Source organism: Patiria miniata, unplaced genomic scaffold (assembly GCF_015706575.1).
Source record: "Patiria miniata isolate m_02_andy unplaced genomic scaffold, ASM1570657v1 HiC_scaffold_1, whole genome shotgun sequence".
In the NCBI taxonomy this organism is placed as follows: Eukaryota; Metazoa; Echinodermata; class Asteroidea; order Valvatida; family Asterinidae; genus Patiria; species Patiria miniata.
In genome coordinates this window covers 32,941,160-32,962,408 of record NW_024037047.1, presented here as the reverse complement: position 1 = coordinate 32,962,408, position 21,249 = coordinate 32,941,160, and the positions used below count along the sequence as shown (strand labels likewise).

Sequence of the window (21,249 nt, the reverse complement as noted above, 5' to 3'; positions counted from 1 at the left end):
GAATGGCAAATTAGTGAGGTGTAACAGGGATTATGTGCCTTGTGGGAACGTTACACTTTTTGACCCCACATTTATGACATGACCCTAACCATTCCTTTGGACTTTTTGCTAAACTAGAAGGGCCAGGCTATAGTCCTCTTACCAAGCATTGGTCCAGCTTGACTCAACAAGCCTAGTCTCATTGTTTACTGGTTTTATCACAGCATTTATAACCATAACATTGTTAGAATACTCTGTTGCTTTCTTCTGTTACAGGATGCCGCCTGATCAGAGCAATCTGTGTCGTTACGGAGCACCATTCAGGGCTGGAACCAGTCCTGTCTCACGCTACTTTGCTGGTGTTGGCTCAGAAGCAGGAGCCACAGATATTGTGCCATTTGAAGAGGTAATGCCAGACAGGAACTTTAGCCTTTTTAATGGATGTTTTGTTTTCCAGGCATTTCCAGTTTCAGCATTTTTTGTGATGGATATCTGTATCTGCAAGCTACTGCACAATCGCCTATGGTGGGGCCATCACGTGCAGGTAACGCACGTGATGTCTGCATCTTCAAATTTGTCACTCCGCGCCGCAGATGATAATAAAGGAATAAATGTGTGCTTGGCAGGTTTGAAACAATATGTTTAAGACTGATTTGAGTCTGGATACTGACTTGAAGGAGAGGATACATTATTAGCATCCAGACTCCAAACAGTCGTAAAACATACTGTTTAATACCGGCCAAGCACATATTTATTCCCACTCGTAAAAACCTTTTCGGTCAAAAAGAAACCAGAATTTTTCTGTTCAAAAATTCAAAACAACTAAAAATTATAAATTCCAAACGATTTTGTTGGGAATGTATCAAATTTACTTCATGTTTTCGGGATACACATTTAGCTATACTATGGCTGTACCGGTGTATTGTGAAGTTAGAACTATGAAACACTGACTCACTGGTAATATTGCACATGCATACGTGAGGATTGTGAACGTTCAACCAATAGAACGGTAAAAGGCATCGGATTGCATAGTAGTCCAAATTTCATGTGACACTGGAAAAGAGTTTAAGACCAGCCAGCCGGTCTTTGTAACCGGCCACGTGACGGGCTCTCGACCAATATGAATGGGTGAACTATCTTATGTATTTATGATTACTTTAAACGATAATGGTGCTCTAACCAGTTGAGGTCGGGTTTATTTTAAAGGAACGGACCAAGGCATGGGCTTAATATTCACTTGACCGTAATGCCAGTCGGGTCGAAGCCATCACCCTGGGACTGCATATTTCCGGCCTCTGTCCTGCGGGTTTTTCAGTCATCCGATCTGACTTCGGAAAAGTTGTGTGTGTATTCACAGCCTCCGGCGCGAACTGGTTAATGGCCCTTTTTAAGAAGGTAGCTGAGCATAGAGACCAATAATATAGATCAGGTTGATAAACCTATATAATTATAACGTGTTTCATTACTTCCACCCCAATTGACAGTATCAACCATTAAGGGAACAGATCACATTAATGCTTTGAATGTTCTTCTTACTGTTTTGGACACACTCTCTGTTTGTACAGATTGCCAGGCCATGCGTTCCTTGCATCCATCCGTGTGATCGTTACCAGTGTGATACCTCATGTTCCCTGGAAGCTGTTCCCATCACCTTCACATTGACCAACCTGACTCTGCCAAGACTGGAGCTATCCAATACCACCCTTGGCGATGATGCGAATGCAACAATGCCACCTTCAAACCAAGATGAGGGATCACTCCCATTCTTCCTGACAGGTGAGATAAATGGAATAAACCTAAAGTTGAAAGGTTTTCCCAAATGGTAACATAACTTTCCTTTGGTGGCATGGTTGGCTTGTGCGTTTAGCGATCGCCTCTCACCAAGGTGACCATGGTTTGCATCTTGGCTGCGGATCACATGTGAGTAGAGTTGTGCGTTGGTTCTCTCCTGTGCCACGAGGTTTTTTTTCTTGGCCTTCCGGTTTTCCTCCCTCCAGAAAAATCAAACACTTTCGATCTCAGGATGTGCTCCGTGGTCAAATATGGGTCGATGTGGCCGGCAGCCATTGGCGCCTTTACTTGCCAGCAGCCCGACCACGTTGTAGCCGCGTCCTTCGCAATTCATTATACCAGCTGCGAGTAAGGATGATTAGCCTCGAAAAATATTATTATTATTATTATGACTGTATACAGCAAGAGTCACATACTTACTCAAAAACATGTTTTATTACCAAAATGTACCTATCAAATCACATGTTGTTTAGAGACAATTTCTTATTGTGTACATAGTGCAGTAGATTGTTTCCTTTTAACTGTTTCTGATATCATATTTTACATGAGCCACTTATTATCATTTTTTGCAATCATCCCCCTCCCTCAGTGAAAACTTTCTTAGGAAATGGGAAATCAGTGTCAGCATCCTCCAATGGTTTCTACGTTGATGACACTCCAGCACAGCTGGATCTTTTTTTCTATTTGGACGTCATTGTAAACGAGTCTGTGCCAACATCATTCCAGTCTTCAGACTCTACCATCAGGGTGTTCTGGAGTTTCATTGACATGGACAGCATGGTTAAGGTAAATGATCAGCAGAGTGTCACTTCAACAATTGAGCAGTGTATTATTTGCTTAAGAGGGATATACGTTTGAGCAAAGAAATTGACCAGAGCAGAATTTGAACCTGCAACCTCCAGAAGACTGCACTAATGGCGGTCTCTCAATCATACACTGTCTGTTAATGGAATGCTTGTCAGATGTTATGACGTAATTTTCCAATGTGCCAAGGGATCACATATCCATGCTGGGAGCTCATACCGTTGCTGTTCTAGAGTCAGGCTTTTCAGTGCAAAACTTGCAAAACTTTGTGCACCATTCACTGTAACAATTGGTACTGTCGCCAACAGAGGACCACTATTTGCATGGATTTCATAGCAATATTATCTGCAATTATGTTTTTAGGAGCATCTCTGGGCTATAGGAACATCCAAAGGCGCAACAGACCTGCAAGACTTTGTCAACGTTGGGTTGAACCAGACAGCTACTAACAGTGGTCTGAAGGGATTACTGCATCACAACACTACATACTATGTGACTCTGAATGCTATCAATGGAGCAGGCTTGGAAACCATAGTAGAATGTGATGGTAGGTAGAGATAGACTGTCATACAGACAAAGCAACAGACAAAGTGACAGTGATCTAACAGGATTACTGAATCAGAAAATACATACTATGTGACTCTGAAGACAAACAGAGAGACAACACGACAATGATCTGATGGGATTACTGCATTACAACACAACATACTATTTGACTCTCAAGGCTATCAATGAAGCCAAGGTAGAATGTGATGGCAGGTAGAGATAGACTGACATACAAACAGACAGATTGACAAACAGACAGATTGATAACAGCTATGTAAGGAAGTACTCCATCACATTTGGTAACTCCGAATGCTATGAATAGATGGAACCCAATTATGATGCCCAGACTGGACCACAAAGTTATTGATTTACTATTGGAGACCTTTGTTGATGACCGTACATGCTTGTATTTTCTAGGTGTGACTGTCCTTCTGTTGGTAACTCCGAAGGCTATTGTAGCGGAAAGTGTAGGGACTTGTAGCTAGTTTATTTACAACGTCATTCCTATTGCACTAACGTAAATTCACTGTGTGTTGGTGACTGGGCGGAGCGTAAGAGCCTAGTGGCTGAATGCGCGTACGCTATTGGTTGCCTAAGGCCCATAGGTTTAGTACATGCATATGTGTTTGTACGGCGTATGCTTGTTCACGTGAGGGCTACTCACGTGATCGCGCGGAGGAGTTGTGCTGTGGACAGCGGACGGTACGGTTGTGTATTGCTCGCGTTCTGTGTTTTGGATAATGCTGACGCGCACTGTGTAAGGCGCTGGCCCTGACTGTGCTGAAGTTACGCTGTGTGATGCTGACGCGCAGCCGTACAAGTGAATGTACGGTACGATGCTGACGCTAGCTTGCATGGGTAAGGCGTAAATCAGGTTAAGGCTGACAGCGTGTATTACTTACATTGGCGTGCATTGCTTACATTGGCGTGTGTTATTTACATTGGCGTGTGTTATTTACTTAGGTACATTGTTTACTTAGTGTACATTGTTTACTGAGTGAACGTTGCTGACTTAGTGTGCATTGTTTACCGTAGTGTACATTGTTGACTTAGCCGTGCATTGTTTACATTAGTGTACGTTGTTGACTTAGCCGTGCATTGTTTACATTAGTGTACATTGTTGACTTAGCAGTGCATTGTTTACATTGGGTGCATTGTTCAAGCGTGCGCGTTGCTGCTTAGTTGAGGCCGCAGTTAACTCCCAAGTGTAATTAAGTGACCCTGATAATTAACAACCCCATCAAAACTCAATCACTACTGCATATTTCTTGATTATTGTATAATAAATTACGATTATATTTGTGGTGCCGACATTCCTGTTGTCCATGTGTATTTTGTGTTGGTTTATTGTGCAATTAACAGTGGGTAATCACAATCATCATAATCGGCGGTATATTTCCTCCAAAACGGACCTGCTCCCTAGGCCTTGAGGTCGCTCTGAGTGGTCTCTCGTCTTGGGAAAGCTTGCGTTCAGGAAGATCAGCTACACTCTAATAGGTGTCAGACTTGGTCCCAACGAACTTGGGTTTGGCCCGGGGAGATTCCCGCCACACTATCAATATTTGAAATTCCATCAATAATGAAGGCTTTGATACACGTCATTAGAATTTGATGATACTTTATGCATATTTCATGCATATATTTCATGCATATCCAATGCAAATAAAGTTCAGGAAGACAACCCGGTATCCTTTTTTGCTATACTGTTGACAAGGTAGTAAGGGAGCTTTTGTTTTGGTAAAATGTGTTTTTTTTTATATTCATCCTTAACCAAATAGCACTCTCCTATTGTGTCCATCATATATCAAAGGCTAATTGTGATGTCCGGACTGGACCACACATGTATTGATTCATTACTTGGAGACCTTTGGTGATGAGCGTACATGTTTGTACTTCCTAGGTGTGACTGTTCTGCTAGAAGAGCCCACTGCAGATGATGTCAACACCACCTCCATGTTTAGTAAGAAGTTTGAGGAGGATGTTTACCCACCCAATGTGGAGAAAAGCGAAGACCCAACAAAGACTGGTACCTCCTGGTCCAAACCACAGGATGAGTCTATTAATCACTATGGTAGGACATCTTGCAATTGGTAGAACGTCACATTGGGGGACACAGGAGAACGTGAAAATACCTATAGCAACACTGAACGCTTCTTCTAATGTCTCACTCTTGACCATTATTATGCATGTAATTCTCTAACACCCAATATTCCTGCATTTCCTCTCTGAATATTTGTCAATGTGACCCCTCACTGTTGGTTTATATGACCCTATTTGACCACCAATTTGTCAATCATTTCTAACAGAGCATTGGGCAAGAAATTCCATAGTGTCACCTTGTTCTTGGCTGCCTGCCTGCTTTCACAGACTACCCTATCAACTACAATGCTAAAGGCCATTTGAAGTGGTAGCTAAAACAAAAACAAAACTCATGCATTTAAAGAGAAAGGAATGATCTGTTAAAATAACATCAAGCTCAAATACTGCTATCAAGAATGGGAAACAGAGGTCCAACAAAAAGTTAGGAGGAGGAAACATGACGAAATATTTCATAATACCAGCCTTTTGAACATAAATGGTATTTGGATGAAAGCAGGCAGCAAAATATAAAGATTCCATGTAGGTCTAGATACATGATTGGAAATAAAAGCTGAAATTCTACCTTTGCCAGCCACTGCGAACCCAGTATCTCAGATCATACCAGTGTCTCCTTCCACCCTGCCCTATAGAATACTGTGTGAGTAGTTCAGCGTCGCTCCTAGATGATGTTGTACCCTGCATGGCGGTTGGAGGCAACTCCTCCGGTTCAGTGACCATAGAGGATGCAAAGATCATTGTCCGTGCTGGTGGCAATAAAGAAAGGTTCAACATCACTGACTTCAAGGCACCGAAGGACTCTAGCGAGTGGGAAATGATTGAAGAAAATGCCAAGTTTAATATGGAACCTGGGAAGTAAGTTTGTGGGCCATGTTGCATTGGATACAAATAATGATACTTTATTAAAGAAACGCAATTTTAAGGGTTTATAAATGACACCCCTGTCTTTGTCAGACAGCTAATTAACACAGTCTGAACATTTGGCATGGTCAGTGTACATAAACTTTGTTGAACTGCTGTATGTGCAATTTTAGTGTAGGTGTCAGAAGATCCCTCTTGAAGTGGTCTAGTGTAATGTGGGTGTCGCTTGTTTGCATAACTTTTCTTGATGCTCGTTACAATGTACCAGTTGAACAAGGCCTACGGATTTGGACTTGATATTCGTGAATTAAATAGTTCATATGTAAAAATGTCTTCTACATGTATAATTCGCTTTAACCCAAACTTATCAGCGACTTATCATTACATATATTTTTGCGAAATTCTTTATGATTTGAGGGCCATCGTCAAAATAAGTGGCCTGAGACTTTGACCTGGACTAGAAGCATTTGACATGTACTTGTGATTACACATGTAGTTATTGAAGCCTCTGCCCGTAGACCCGTGTTTGCCTGTTATATCCTATTAATAAGGGATTTGATAAAAGGATTCGCTATACATGGACTCCTTTAAACCATTGCTGTGTTTGTTTGTTATTTTACTTGTACTTTAGATGCCTTTATGCCTGGATGAAGATGTGTAACCCAGCTATGCTATGTGTCACAATACCAGCAGGAACTACTACAGTGTTAGGTCAGTATCAAACACAACAATGAGGTCGCGATATCAGGCTATTGCCATTGTTGCATGCATGTGGAAAACAAAACATCAGTTTGACTTCCCGGTGTATTGGTTAGGGTTTTAGTAATATCCATTAACTGAACTGGAAAGCAATGTCCGAGGTGGACATTGGCAATTGTAATGGAAAGCCCCAGTATCTGAAATCTATTTGCAAGACTCGGTTCCAGGCAGAATGTGACTTGTTTTGTAGTCTTTGAGAAAATCACTACTTTTTCATTAGGGGGTATAAGTGCAGCAAGTCAGCTTAATAAATCTGCCAGATACAGATCAGTAATAGTTTTTATTACTTTAATAGATCGTTTAACACGATGAACTATTATTATAATAATCAAAAGGAGACAGTGATATGATGATGACATCACCCAATGGTACAGACCTTGTTCTGACATCACCAACAAGCCAGAGAAGGAGGAAGAGGGCCATAGATAACCACTTTGATTTCACTGTGGCTACAAAGGGAGGTAGGTTATTATACAACATACAGTAGACTCTGGCTAAACCGACGTCGTACAACTCGTCATATCGCTCAAGTCGGCCGTTTGACTATAAGTTATGCACCATAGTTTGGCTTGTCCTATGGTGATGACTGATTTGACTACCTCCTGGGCCAAATTTCATGGCTCGGCTTTAATACCGTCGACGAAAAATCCGAGCTTAATGTAGCAGAAAACTCTGAACTTATGGTAAATGTATTTCACTGGTAAGCAAGAACTTTTAGCTGATATGCATCTATACATCCTGTAACTGAGGATTCTGTGCTTACATCGTTAGCCCAGCATTTTCCTGCTAGCGCTCTTGGCACAGATTGGTGATCGTAAGCATGGGATTAAGTGGTGAGCAGAGCCGTAAAATAGGGCCCTGACGTAAAAGGGAGGGAATTAAAGAAAAGCAGCCAACACTGAGATAAAACAAGTTGTATTTGTTTTATTAACACCTCGCATTACAGAACACAATTCTGAGGAAATATTTCCCGTGGAATGCATGTCACATACAAGGTGTGATGTCACATGTTTCTGTGCAAGGGGTCCATACTACTATCTGCTTCACTTGCTTTCACAATTCAATTTAGCCCTAACCACCTAGGCATGTGAAAAAAATGAGCATTGAGGACTGTCAAGGGAAGTAGAGGACTATCTGCACTTCCACCTTACTTGTGTTATTGCAGGTCTACACCAGGGTGGCTCACTCATCCTAGGTCTGCTGGATGTCAATAGAACCAACCAGGAATTCACCTCGGATGCTGCCAGGGATTATAAACCATACATCACCAATCCACTCTACACCATCCAGTTTACATCAAGACTGCTCAGACACAGGTTGGTTTGCTGCACACTTGTGTTTCCCTTCAAAACTGATCAGACTAATTCCTTAGAACTGAGGCACGAAATTTCCTCTGGAAGTAGTCTCAGAGTTTTTTCAACAACTAGTCTCAGAATTTCTTTAAGTTCTTGTTCTTGTATAGATATAGAAGATGTTCTGCAAAGACTTTATTCAGAATATCAGGTAGTTATACAGTCGTTAATATATCAGCACATTTTATCCTACATAAAATCTGTAGTCAGATTGGTTGCATACTTTTATCATTAATTTGTTTTTTTTTTCTGTAAAGGTTAATATAAACAGATACAAGGGCTTCCTAAAAGAAAATAGAAATAAGTGTGTCAACACCATTTGAAATTAGAAATACATTGTCACTTTGTATTCCAGGATACGTTTCGTGTATGAACCAACATTTTATATCACAAGTCTTGGTCAGACAGAAGTGCAGGGTCCATTGGTGATCAACATGAGTCTAAGCACACCAAGTAACTGGACAGAGGCAAAACCTAGACTTATCTACTGGGACAAAGGTGAGTCTACATAGGCGTAGCCAGCAGCGGGGGGTAAGGGGGGTATTTACCCCCCAATATTTTGTAAAAACTGCCTTTTTTCCATTCAATTTCCTTTTTTTTCTGAACAAGTGCCCTTTTCCCAAAGAAGAAATGGTGCCCTTTTTGTGGCATCTGCCGTTTTGGGTGCCTTTTTTTTTTTTTAAATTTCGCACATGTATCGCCCTGAAAAGCACCATTTATTAGCCCTTTGTGCATAATTGTCGGTTTTGAACAACTGCTTGCTTCTTTTATTCATAACACAGACAATATCTTTGGTAATAATTCGTAGAGCCATATTTCCCCACCCCCACCTTCTTGCCAAAAGGTTAGATATGTTGTTTGTGGAACATGAAGACATTGTAGTTATATTTAAGTGTCATCATCTCATATTTTTTTGTTTAGGTCACTCTGAATGGCAAGATGCAGCTAAGACATGCAGTGATGTGGATCAAATTGCATACCTTGATGATGGGAACCAAGTCAGTGTTCAGGTTGGTCATGCAATTTAAAGATTTCACTAGGTTATATCTTTATTTCAAGTAGTCTTGGCCCAAGTCAGGCATCCAGGCCATGGCAAGTGTAGACAACCCCCATGGCCATAGATGAATCAAATCCAGTTCTGGGAGTTTCAGCACTCTGACTGACTATGTTCTTCTTAATGTGTACGCTTGAGCTTTACTTAAAATGCTCAGGTTTGAGTGCAAATTACCCAGACTGGAAGGGGTTCAAGTTGTTCATAGCAACCTGCTGAGGGGGTTTTCAAGCCGCTTGGATGTAAGGGGTAGACTGGTTGCCAGTCCCTTCATCATTTTTTGATGTTGGGACCGGTACTTCCCTATGGAATTAATAAAGACTGGGAGGAATTTTCCTCCCAATGTATATATCAGTATTCTCATAATGCAATGACACTTGGGTACTCGATCTCTTGCGCAATATGGGATGGGATAGGGACCGTTAGATCATTCCAACCTCCTAGGTTGCTGTATTTATCGGAGGTTTAATGCCTTGGGTGTATGAATTGTGCACATCGTTTATATTTTTTTAGCGGGCACACTTAGCGTGATATTCACATATGTTCATGTTTACTTTAACTAGCTTGCATATGACTCACACAACTTCGTTTTTCCCTTCACGTTGTAGGTTTGCTCCACACAGGCTCCAGCCTCGTCATCCTCAGAACCAGGTCGCAAGCGGCGTGCTTTGCAAGAAGAGTCAGTTCCTTCCAACACGACATACTTCAGCCATGAGACTCATTTTGCATTTGCTGTTGTCTTAGACGCCATCCCCAATAACCCACCAGTTATCACAAACTTGGTAGAAAATATGTTCATGAATGAGGATGAAGGTAACTTTACCTTTATGATCAAATTAAAGTTTCCACCATAGCTATGAAAATGTACATCTAATATTTTAATTGTATTCTATTGATTATTGAATAGCAAAGTGAACTTTATAAAAATACTAGATCAATTTGTTTTCATAATGTTTCATTTGTTGTCTGAATGATGTCATAGCAATGTGTCTCAAATATTGTGTTGTATTATTTCACTTGTATGTGGTACTTAATTTGTCACCTTTTCTGATTTAGGACTTTACATAATATGCTGTATACGAAACAATCTAAATATTACACAACACTGGCAGTACAAATTGTATTGAATGTCGAATATCAGTTGTTGTTATTCTTCATGGTTTATATTTTTTTCCAGGAACTCTATCGTACACATTCCAGGCCACTGATCTTGAAGATGACATTTTGGTATTTGAGCTTGGTAGTCACAGTGACAAGCAAGGCACAGCAGTGATCACAGAGACCGGTGACTTCAGCTATACACCTTGTACTGATTGCTACGGTACTTTTACTCTGCAAATCACTGGTAAGAGTCTCTACAAGATATTGTTTTCTTAAAGATCATTCTGGAAAAAAAAATAAAATATTGTATATTGTTATCGCTGCAAAATGAACAAAACACAGTCATTTAAAAATATGTCATAAGAGGAAAAGCCTCAGGAAGTAATTAGACTTCAGATGTTTTGAGATACAGTTCTCTCTAAGAGGCTGAAAAATTAAGTTAATTTTCATTGCAAAGCATGTCAGATTAGATAATTTCTTGGCTGGTAATTATCAGGATGATGTTTACTGAATCTGTGATTTTGCTCAGTAGTTTGGGATATCAGTTGTTAGTTAATTATAAATGGTCCTATACAAGTGGTACATTCGGCTGACTTTGTTCTCTCTCTTTTCTTTTTTATTCAGTAATGGAGGTACAGACCTTCCATGAGATAGAACCTCTATCTACCACTGTTAATCTCACCATTGAAGTCCGACCAGTCAATGATAATCCTGTGTTATACAGTGCACATTATGGCCAAGTTGTTGGCAATGGACGCATTGCTTTGGTACATTAAGTAGTATAATGTTTATTTTTTTTTAATTTCACGTGTTTATGCGGTGGTGCTCCTTATAATCAGATAGGGGTTTATGGGATTCATAACATGTGCGCTCCTTTTCACTGAACTTCTTTTTAGTTTGTATGCTTCCTTACAGAAATTCATACAGTTGAGAACAAATAATGCAAAAGCCACAATCTTATTTTACAACTGAAACCACTCTTACCACAAACTAAAAAGGCCATTGGTAAATGGGCAAAGAAACACACATCAAATTTCAATTTGAGTTATTCCTGATTTAAATAAATAGCGATTTAATTCACGACAATTCATGCCCTAAATCGCTCCAAACTCTTATCTTTTAAGTCTGACTTTACAAATAAACTTGTAGTGATTTGTGTAATATTTTTAATTGATTTAATCCAATTTTATGACATTAAGATTTGCCTTTTGATTTGTGCTCATTTTATGAACGTTTACCCGCATGTTTTGACTTTTATAAATGCAGTTAACTGTTGAGCAGAACACGGGGTCCAATGTTGCCTACAAGGATCTGACTGCTCTGCTAGGAGCATACGATGTTGACACCAATGATGTACTGACCATTATGACCAGGCCCCCGACGTATGGCACCCTGACACTGACAAGCCAAATCAAGACTGTGCCGTCCATTCTGAATTGCAGTGAGCCCTCTGTAGGCAGTGAAGAGCCAATCATTCCTTGTGGGATTGAGTTGCCCCATAGTGAGGTAACAGTTGTGATGTTAAGGAGGTTGTTGAAATTTTGGCCTCACCTCCAGCTTTGGTTTATAGCCACGGGTTTAGAATTACATAAAGCCTCCAATGTCAAAATCAAATGCTCTTAACTTGGCCTTTTGTAAAGGATTTGAATTTCTTGAATTTCTTTCTTTTTATCATTTGGCAAAAAATACGAACTTGTTCACAATAGCATTTTGCATTTTACATGTAAAAACAAGTTGTTAAAATGACTACCTTAAATCCATTCTTTTAGCCAAATAACAACAACAGTTTGTGGACAAATAAAATATATTTTACCATATCAAATGTCACTGCCACATCACGCAAATGGAAGGTCTTGTCCCCTTTAATTTGATACCACACTTCAGGTTGTGATGCCTGCAATTTTGAAGATTTCATAAATTGTTTTCAGCCATTTAGACTTTCTCATGGAATTGCCCATGTGCTTTAAGTAACATCTGCACTTGCCAGTGCAGTGTAGCAAAGATTAATATCTGGTATTTTATTGATTCTGAATACTAGCAATTCTTGTGTGCAGTTGTTGAATTGAATAGTTCCTATGGTACTAGCTTAAGTCAGGCTGGACCTCTGTATTTGGACAGGTGTCTTTATACCCAGGACTTATGTGTTCAAAGGTACCCTGCAGATGTGTTGTTGCTGTCTCTTTCATACAAATAATTAATGTTTATGAGTGCAATGGTAAGAATATTTTCATGAGATGACAGATGACATGTTCCATTCTACAAGGCGAAGGCGAGTGGAATGGATCTGTCACCAAATGAAATTATTCTTTCCATTGCATGAATATGAAACATTCATTATTGTTTTATACACCACCTGAATAAATCCTCGTCATCTGATTGGTCAGAGCCACCAATAGTGTGACCGGGCCATGAGTCGGTACGAATAATCCATGTGATCAACGAGCTACCAATGATATGACAGGGATATATTCAGTTGTTGTATAAAACACAATATAGTTGGTGATGTCAGAGAAGGCCCCATTGAATCACCCTGGACAAATGACTCTGTCATCAAGTTGTGCATTCGCCATCCTCGTTGAGTTGCAGTGTGTTTTGTAATTACATCTCCAATCAAATTAATAATAATCAAATGTATAATTCCCCCCAGCGTTGTAGTCGAGTACCTTCAATGTCAATTCCAGTCACAACCTATTCAAAAGAACTTCAACAAACGATTCAGTACTTTGAGACATGGTTTGTGGCTGGTTTTGTGAATGGTCTTGTGCTTGCTCTACAATTGGTCTTGTTTCTGGTGTTTTGAGGATCTCGACTTCAACACCGAGTTCCACATGTTTCTCTACTTGCCCAGTAGGAAAATCAAGTCATGGCATCATCCCTATCAATGCAATTAAGTCCAACTCTGAATCTAGAGTTCTCAGAAGGTCTTACAAGTCATACCAAGTCAATACAAGTCACGCTTCCTTAAGTCAAGTTACAATTTATTATGATCAAAGTCTGTATCAAAACATTTCTATTTCAATGTTCATCACCTGTGAAATTTGATTTCGGACCCAGAGTCATTTTTTTAACATGAGAATGAGAATTTGTTTTATACATTTAGGAGGACTTAAGCTGGACGACATCCACATTCACCTATGCTCCAAACCCTAACTACCATGGCAGGGATAGTTTCCTTGTCTTAGCAGAGGACCTGTCCGGAGCCATGTCTCAGCGACTGGAGGTACAGATTGCTGTGCTGGTCAACCCTTGCATCCATGAGGGGGTCTGCAGAGGTGGGTGGCTCACACAAAACCTCAGCCATTTCTGTTTAATTCCTTGGCTTGTCCTGTCCTCATTGGGGTAACTGAGGAAAATCTGCCGCTGTACAAAGAAGCTTACAGTAACAGGACATGAATGCAGTTTCAAGTTAATGAACAATTCAAGGCACAACATTCCATGTAGGACGTTTACTACAGTAGAAGGCAGAATTGTCACAACACATAGCAACTTGTTTGTACTTTTAGATTGTTAAATGAGATCAGTAGCAGATTTAATGAAATCTTACGCTTGGTTTCGGTTCAATAAATTACATTAATTGCACAATAAAATTATGACTAATTTCACGAATTTTGCAACAAATTATTACACAATTATTGAAGGTGGCCTAAGTCACGGCATTCATGCCAAATGTAAACGATTTTACTGACTAATTGTTATTGTTGTGCCCCTCATAGTCTAAATTATCAAGATTTAAACCAGAAATTCACAACTTTATATGTCTAATAAGATGATAATGGAATGCTATTTTACCTATAACAGAACTTATGACACAATTGGACAAAACTGTTCTAAAATTACGAGCGGAACCGATTCAGTAACTGTTGTGCCTCGTATTTGAAATTATACCCAACAGCCATCATAAAACCTGTGACTATCTTCACCAATAGGTATACCTCTAATTTCATGCAAGTTTATAATCAGACATATTTTTTTGTTAAATTAATCGCACTAATGCCATAATTTGCACACTAATTTGTGAAATCAGCTGCAAGTTCCAAATCAATCACTGATCAGACATAGTGATTCTTCTTATTTGTGTTGCTACATGTACCTCTCTACACACAGGACCTGTTGAGGATCCTGATTGTACCTCCCCTGCACGTAGCAGTGGGTTCGAATCCTACTCCTGCCACTGTCAGCCCGGCTGGGTTGGTGACATCTGCGAGATTGATTATGATGAGTGCCAGTCCACGCCGTGTGCATACCCATACGTCTGCTATGATCGCCTCAATGGATTTGAATGTGCTTGTCCATTGTCTGATCCACTGTGCGATGACCTTGACTGGAGGTCAGCATTGTTTATATAAAAAAAACGAATTATTTGTGTTTTATTGTTTAGTTTGTGATATGATAGCATAGGTACTGCAATTGTATCCATGCAGTATTTTTAGAAACCAGTGTCTAAATTTTGGAGAGTAAATACATATATAATTTAATGTCCGTGTGAGCACATTTACTGATCTTTACTGTTCTCTCTGCTCTTCAAGTTTAATAAACAACAACATTATCAAGTCAAGAAGTTAAATGCTAAACTCCATTTTACTTTCCATTCACTATTTTATTTCATGGCCTTTCACACACAAGAAGTTTGTCGTCGATGTTTAGTAACAGTCTATAAACTGTCAGTTGATGATTTCACTGAAACTGATGATTTTTACCAATCATGACAGTCTAAGCCGTTACCATGTTTTATATTTATCATTTTGTGTATTTACTTCAGAGTCAAAGTTATAATAGCTGTGGTAAGCTGTCTGGTTGGTTTGTTCATCGTTGCTGCTGTGGTCTTCTACTTGTACAAGAAAAAGCACAGCAAAAAGTAAGTGTAAATGCTGTTAGTCCTGTTGATAGACACTATTTTGACCTCCAGGTGTTATATGCCATACCTCCATCACCGTTTTCACGAAGAGCCACATAATTATGTCGATTTTGAAGAAAAAGCGTTTTCGAGATAATCGCAAAAGAAGTTTCTCATATTTTAAAACCGCAAAAAATACCAATTCCAACAACTTTGTGCAGCAAGGAAACCATCAAACGATTCTACGAGAGCTGAGTTTTTACATGAACCCAGTAATTAGACTTAATACATCAGTTAGTTGGTGAAAATTAATTAGTAAAGATATGTGGCTCTTTTTCCGAGATATTGGCCTTTTCTGTTCAACGTGTTTTTCCATAGGCGCGCGTGAGCACGCGCGCGCGGCTGAAAATGTAACAAAGATATTCGTGAAAGCGCAAATCTCATTTGACCTACTTGTACGTATGTCCGTGCAATGGGCTTTGTACGCGATCAAAGGGCCAAAATGTATGTGGCTCTTCGTGAAAATGCAAAATGCATATATCTAGATTTCTGCCCCTTGCAACATTAATGTAACTTAGAAATTAATGATGTTTTGCTTACAGAAACATGTCAAAATGGTTAAGTACATTGTTTTAATGCGAAATATTAAAAAAAAAAATGAAAATCGAAAAAATTGTAATTTTTGACGTATGTGGCTCTTCGTGAAAACGGTGACGCACTGAGGTGTAATGCCATTGAATTATTTTATTACGCATGAATACAGATTTTGTCCAGTTCGCACTAAAATTGATATTTTGAGTTTCTTTGTAAACCTACAACCTAGCATTTCCTGGGGAAAGACCACATATGAGATACTTTACTGTTGATAGGTCTCCCCTCTTTCCTCTTCTATCACCAGTTAAAACAACATAGAAGCAGTGAGGATTAAATGATTTGTACTCTTTCACAACAGATTACAAATCCATCTATTACCGGATCCAGATGATGATCAACTGGTGTCATACATAAGTGGCAACACTCTGCAAGCCTTTGACAATCCTGTGTTTGAAGATGACAGTGGAGATCAGACAGATTCTGACGAGAAGGACGAGAACCAGGCTAGCCACAGCCATCCGGATGACTCCTCAACAGGAAGACCGCCCTCTGCTTTCTCAACCCGTTCGAAAAGCTCCTCTTCATCAGGCCTCAAGAAAGACAGGCCCTGGTCGGGTCTTGTGCGTTCTAATGCTGTTGCAGATGCTTGGCCTGCAGTGGCTGATGCTGTCTTCGTGGGTGGTAAATCATGTGATGAACCTCCCCCTGCCAGTCCAACAGTGAGCCCTGCCAATGCTGAGATGTGGGCACAGTCAACCATGCACGTGCAGAAGGATATTGATATTAAAGATCCAGGGCAGATGCTGATGATCCAGAAGAGGACTCCGCCATCTACCACAGAGGAAACCCCTAACTGCGTGACTGAGGTAGGTGTCATAACCTAGGCCCAATCTCATGAAACTATTCAGCAGAAAATCTGGCTTTGCCTACTTATAGGCCGAGCAAAGCTTATTATTTCTTGTAGTGGAACTAAGGATTCCACAAGATTCCATAAGATTGCCCTATGCACTGTAATATGCCAGGCCTGAAAAAAAAAACAGTATTGAGAAGATGAAGAAGAAATGTTAGCTTGTGGAGATGGGGCAACCTCAGATAGTTTTCTGAACACCATTAAGTAGGGAATAGAAAGTAAGTCCACATGGGTGGGACTCAAACTTGACTTTCCTACGAGTGAGATTAGTTGAGAACTGATCAGAAGCAATAAACATGGCAATACATTTCGGTCATTAAGCTGTTCAAATTATGGTTCAAATTCTGGTTTAAATTCTTGGCCACACAGTCACTTTCCTTGTTCAACATTTTTTTGTGTGTAATTGCAAGTAAATGTGAAGGTTTCTGCTTTCCTTTTATCATCCAGCTTACAGGATCCCTTGTGAGATTCACTGATGATGAACAACTTCATGACGTCAACGAAACAGTGGTGTAAAGATCCAACACCACTATGTCTGTTTACCCTCGGCACTAAATTAAAGTTATTGTAACACTTCACTGAAGATTAAAAAGGAAAATCATCTTCTAAGATTGGTCTGAATTATTAAATGGTTACCTTGAAGTACGTGTCTGGAAAGAATATTGGATGTTGTAATATCTTACAAACACAAGCAAAAGGCTGTTAACGTCACGTTACAGCGTTTTGTTTAAGGATGAGCTTGGACTTGCACAAGCATCGTGCATGTGCCCTAAAGCGGCATGACACAGGAAACCAAAATCAGTTGAAACTGTTTTCACCTTTGCTTTGTTTTGACAAGATGTAAAGGCTGATGCATAATAAAGGAGAACTGATTCATTGGATGTACCTCCAACTACAAGCAGTACTGAAAGTCATATTTGTCCTGGTTTGGTTTCCCCAAGGGAATGGGGCAGCAGATTTCTATTAGCCAGACATAAATGAATTCATAACTTCAAACACATTTTTAATAATTTGGCCATCGGTTCTAGTATCAATACCTGTATCTTTTTTCCCCACTGTAAATTCAAGAATTATTTTAAGTTGTCTAGATAATGAGTTCATCCTCAGACAAAATAAGAGTTTATTTTTTTGTTGAACAATTCTTTTTTCTTTTTTTTGGTCCGCCATAATGAGACATAAAATCGCAAGTACAAACACATTTCTTTTAATTTTGCCATGATTTCTATTATTGAGATGACTTATGTTTACTGTTTTCTGTGTGTAATCAAGAAACTGTTCAAGTTGCCTAGATATTAAGTTCAGACAAAAGATTGGCTTAGCTTTTGTATATGAAATGTTTTACCCAGATTATATTTCGCTCTTGTGATAAGTACTTTTGCTAATGTAGTGATTCTAATGAAGTCTGCAGTGTGAATGACACCCTTCATGAACCTAAAACGTTGAAATTGGAAGTTCCATGGTGTCTGACTTACTTCGGGACAATTCAACAGTGTTCATTATAAATGTTATAATCATAAAGTGGATTTTTATGATGATAAAAACGTCTCAGTTACAACAGTGATTTAAAAAATGTTTTCTACATCCATCTGTTTTGCTGTAGTTGAAATTAGCTTGAAGCACCATGGTGTCGGACGTACTCAGAAAAATGATGTTTTGTGTACCTATTGATTATTTAATTTAGTTAAAAGTAACAGCTGAACTGTTGAACATTGTTAGAAATAAGCTATATTTCAGTAAAATACAGATAATAAGATTCCCAATGATACACATTTCATTTGTCAAACTGAATGTGGTTTTGTAACTTTAGTGCATCATACAAGTATGCATGTAATTTGTTGTTATATCCCAAATGTTAATTACTCAGAAATGAACATCTGTTGCAACGCTTTATTCTTACCAGATGTGACATTTTTGTATTTAAGGTGAAGAATAACACAACAGAATATATTTAGTAGGTTCTTGGACTTTGAAGCAGAATATACTAAAACATGAATACGGCTAATATATAAGAAACCAAACTTCAACCCTGTAGTGTTGCAAATACATGTGTTAAAATATTCTAAATTCACCGTGACAGATAAACTACAAACATTCATAGTGAATTCTATCCCTCAGTGATAGTTTTTAGAGTTCTTCAGAAGTTTGTATCGTAGTGTTAATGTAGTGACAAATCGCATGTTCATACCCAGATTTCCTTTGGAAATGAATGAAGTGTCAAATGTATTGTACTCAGATTGAGAGAATAAACTTTGTTGCTGCAAGTATTCTCGGTTGACGTTCATTGTGTATGTATTTTTGTAGATACTATCACAGACAAAATCCAAACTAAAGAAAGTAACCTACATGTACATTGTATTTTGTCTTACTTTTGGCGTTTGTAATGTCCGTTGACAGCTCATACTGTCCAGGTATAAGACCCGCTATTTATAAAGGTTTTCCCGTTTATATCGTCGGCCTAAAGGTATCTGAGCCAATGTATTTGGTTTAATAACTCAAGCAGTGTTTTCCTGATATTGATGTAACGGTGTTGTTGAGAATGGGCTCTTTTTTCTTTCTTTTCTTTTCTTTCTATTCTATTAATCGATGTCCAACTTGTCTTTTGTATTGCAGCCCCCCCCCCCCCAACAAAAAAGTATATACAACGCATTGTATATGAGACAGTATATATGTATGCAACGCAGTGTATATGAAGTAAACGGTAATTGTTGTTTTATAGACTCTAGACAGGTTTTAGACCAATGAAATTACAGTATTGAAAGACGAGATATAACAATGGAATTATACAACCCTGACTAAATTCCCGTCATAATATCCCCGTCGCAGAGCTGACTATCCGGCGAATCGACCATTTGGCGATTTATAAATGTTGCTCCTTTAAGTATTTATGTCAAAATTCTTAATTCTTGTCTGGATTTTGAGATTCAGAGCCCCGCCTGTGGCGAACCAGTCATAATAACAAATACAATATTCGACATGGTGACAAATACGAAATTTCGATGGTAACCATCTAGTGTAAGATGTGTTACTGTGGTTGTCAAATATCACGTAAAAGGTGACTTTTTAAGACTCGATTCATTGAACACTTCTCATTTATGATCAAAATAACATTGCACGGTATGAATGCATAAGATTTTCCCTTAAAGTTGATAAAACTAGTAGTTGTAGTTGTGCTATATGTTTTCATTTGATCGTAAACGTATTCTTTAGTTTGACAAATTACAAAATATCGCCAGTTTGTCGGATTGCAACTCAGTTTCGAGCGCGCGCACGAAAGTTTGAATTCGACAAACTGAGGAATAGCATACAAACAGTGTGAAGAACAATCACCTATTGGATATGTTGTACTTTGACAAACTGACGCATACGTTTACGATCAAATAAAAACATATCACACAACTTTTCTGATTAAATAGGTAGCCTGATGGATACTACGTTTTCTATTTTTAATTCAAATATACACCAAAAGGGTTATTATCGAAATATTAAGGGTGCACTACGACGCCCCCCAAAAGTCCAACTTTTAACGCGAATTTGCATCACGATTTGCATGCCCTCCAATTTTTCAGCATTTGAGCATGTTGTGGGCCATGATTTTGAGAGTTTGTAAAAAACTAACGGTGGAAGCCGTGTACAGGACCGTGAGCTATAGCGCTATATTTTGCAATGGAGTGTAGGCACCGCTTTTTTTTATTAAGGGGTGATCATCTTCGTGTGAAAATTTCTCCAAAAAAGTCATCAGAGTAATCCAAAAAAATTGGAAACAAAATAAACGATAATGAAATAACCTTTAATTTGATGTTTGTCTCAAACACCTAAGAGAGTTGTGAGTATTTTTCCTGAAGGCTGAAGTGGGGACATTTATCGTTGGGGGTATATGGTAGTTTATTTACTGGTCTGCACCCATGCATAAACTTCGGACATAGAGCTGTGGTGTGCAGAGACCCGTAGATAATGAGTTCATTATAGATCAGGGGAATGAACCGGGTTACCGGCGGTTACCCGCCGGTTCGATAGATATCTGATCCCTAAACAAAGCACGTCAACAGTCTCACTTATACTACCACCACTGTTTCTCCTCTTTTGGTAGATCCAAGATTTGCCTCGGCGTCCTGTAACTATAATATCTGAAGGCCAAGTGTAAGAACGTCAAGTTGTGGGGTGGAACCACCCAGCTAGTTTGGTGGGTGAGGCCCAGCAGGGTTGGTGTAGCGACAGGGAGTTACGGATGCAGATGTCACTGGACAACTTCAATAAGTAAATAAAGTCAAATCATATCGTGTCGTTTTGTGTCATGTTGTGTTGTGTTGTGTCATCCACTTTTATTTGTTTAATTTGAAGCTTGTTAAGGGGGAGGCTACGGGTCCCTTTGTAACTATGTTGGCGTGGTGGACAGTCTTGGGTAACCAACGATGACCGACTCAGCGATATTAACCGGATGTCGGTGATGGCGCTACACTTCGAGCAAGTGACACGTTCAGGATAGATCATAATTTATACCACTTAGACGACATAAGATTTTACATGAGTACCCATTTATTCAGTCAGGGAAACCCTTACTTAATTTGAATTA

General features: G+C 39.2%; 1 protein-coding gene across 1 annotated transcript in view; it reads left to right on the top strand.

The window, feature by feature from the left end:
- Positions 1 to 17,195, top strand: part of LOC119733039 — a 149,281-nt gene extending 132,086 nt beyond the window's left edge. The window contains 20 exon segments of the mRNA XM_038206623.1: positions 256 to 385; positions 1,545 to 1,755; positions 2,360 to 2,556; positions 2,938 to 3,121; positions 5,021 to 5,191; positions 5,850 to 6,072; positions 6,710 to 6,789; positions 7,173 to 7,298; positions 8,003 to 8,153; positions 8,545 to 8,687; positions 9,111 to 9,199; positions 9,849 to 10,053; positions 10,418 to 10,585; positions 10,966 to 11,108; positions 11,608 to 11,847; positions 13,442 to 13,613; positions 14,446 to 14,668; positions 15,101 to 15,196; positions 16,128 to 16,635; positions 17,127 to 17,195. Of these exon segments, the coding sequence (XP_038062551.1) occupies positions 256 to 385; positions 1,545 to 1,755; positions 2,360 to 2,556; positions 2,938 to 3,121; positions 5,021 to 5,191; positions 5,850 to 6,072; positions 6,710 to 6,789; positions 7,173 to 7,298; positions 8,003 to 8,153; positions 8,545 to 8,687; positions 9,111 to 9,199; positions 9,849 to 10,053; positions 10,418 to 10,585; positions 10,966 to 11,108; positions 11,608 to 11,847; positions 13,442 to 13,613; positions 14,446 to 14,668; positions 15,101 to 15,196; positions 16,128 to 16,635; positions 17,127 to 17,195 (3,529 nt within the window).
- Positions 17,196 to 21,249: the final 4,054 nt, after the last annotated feature.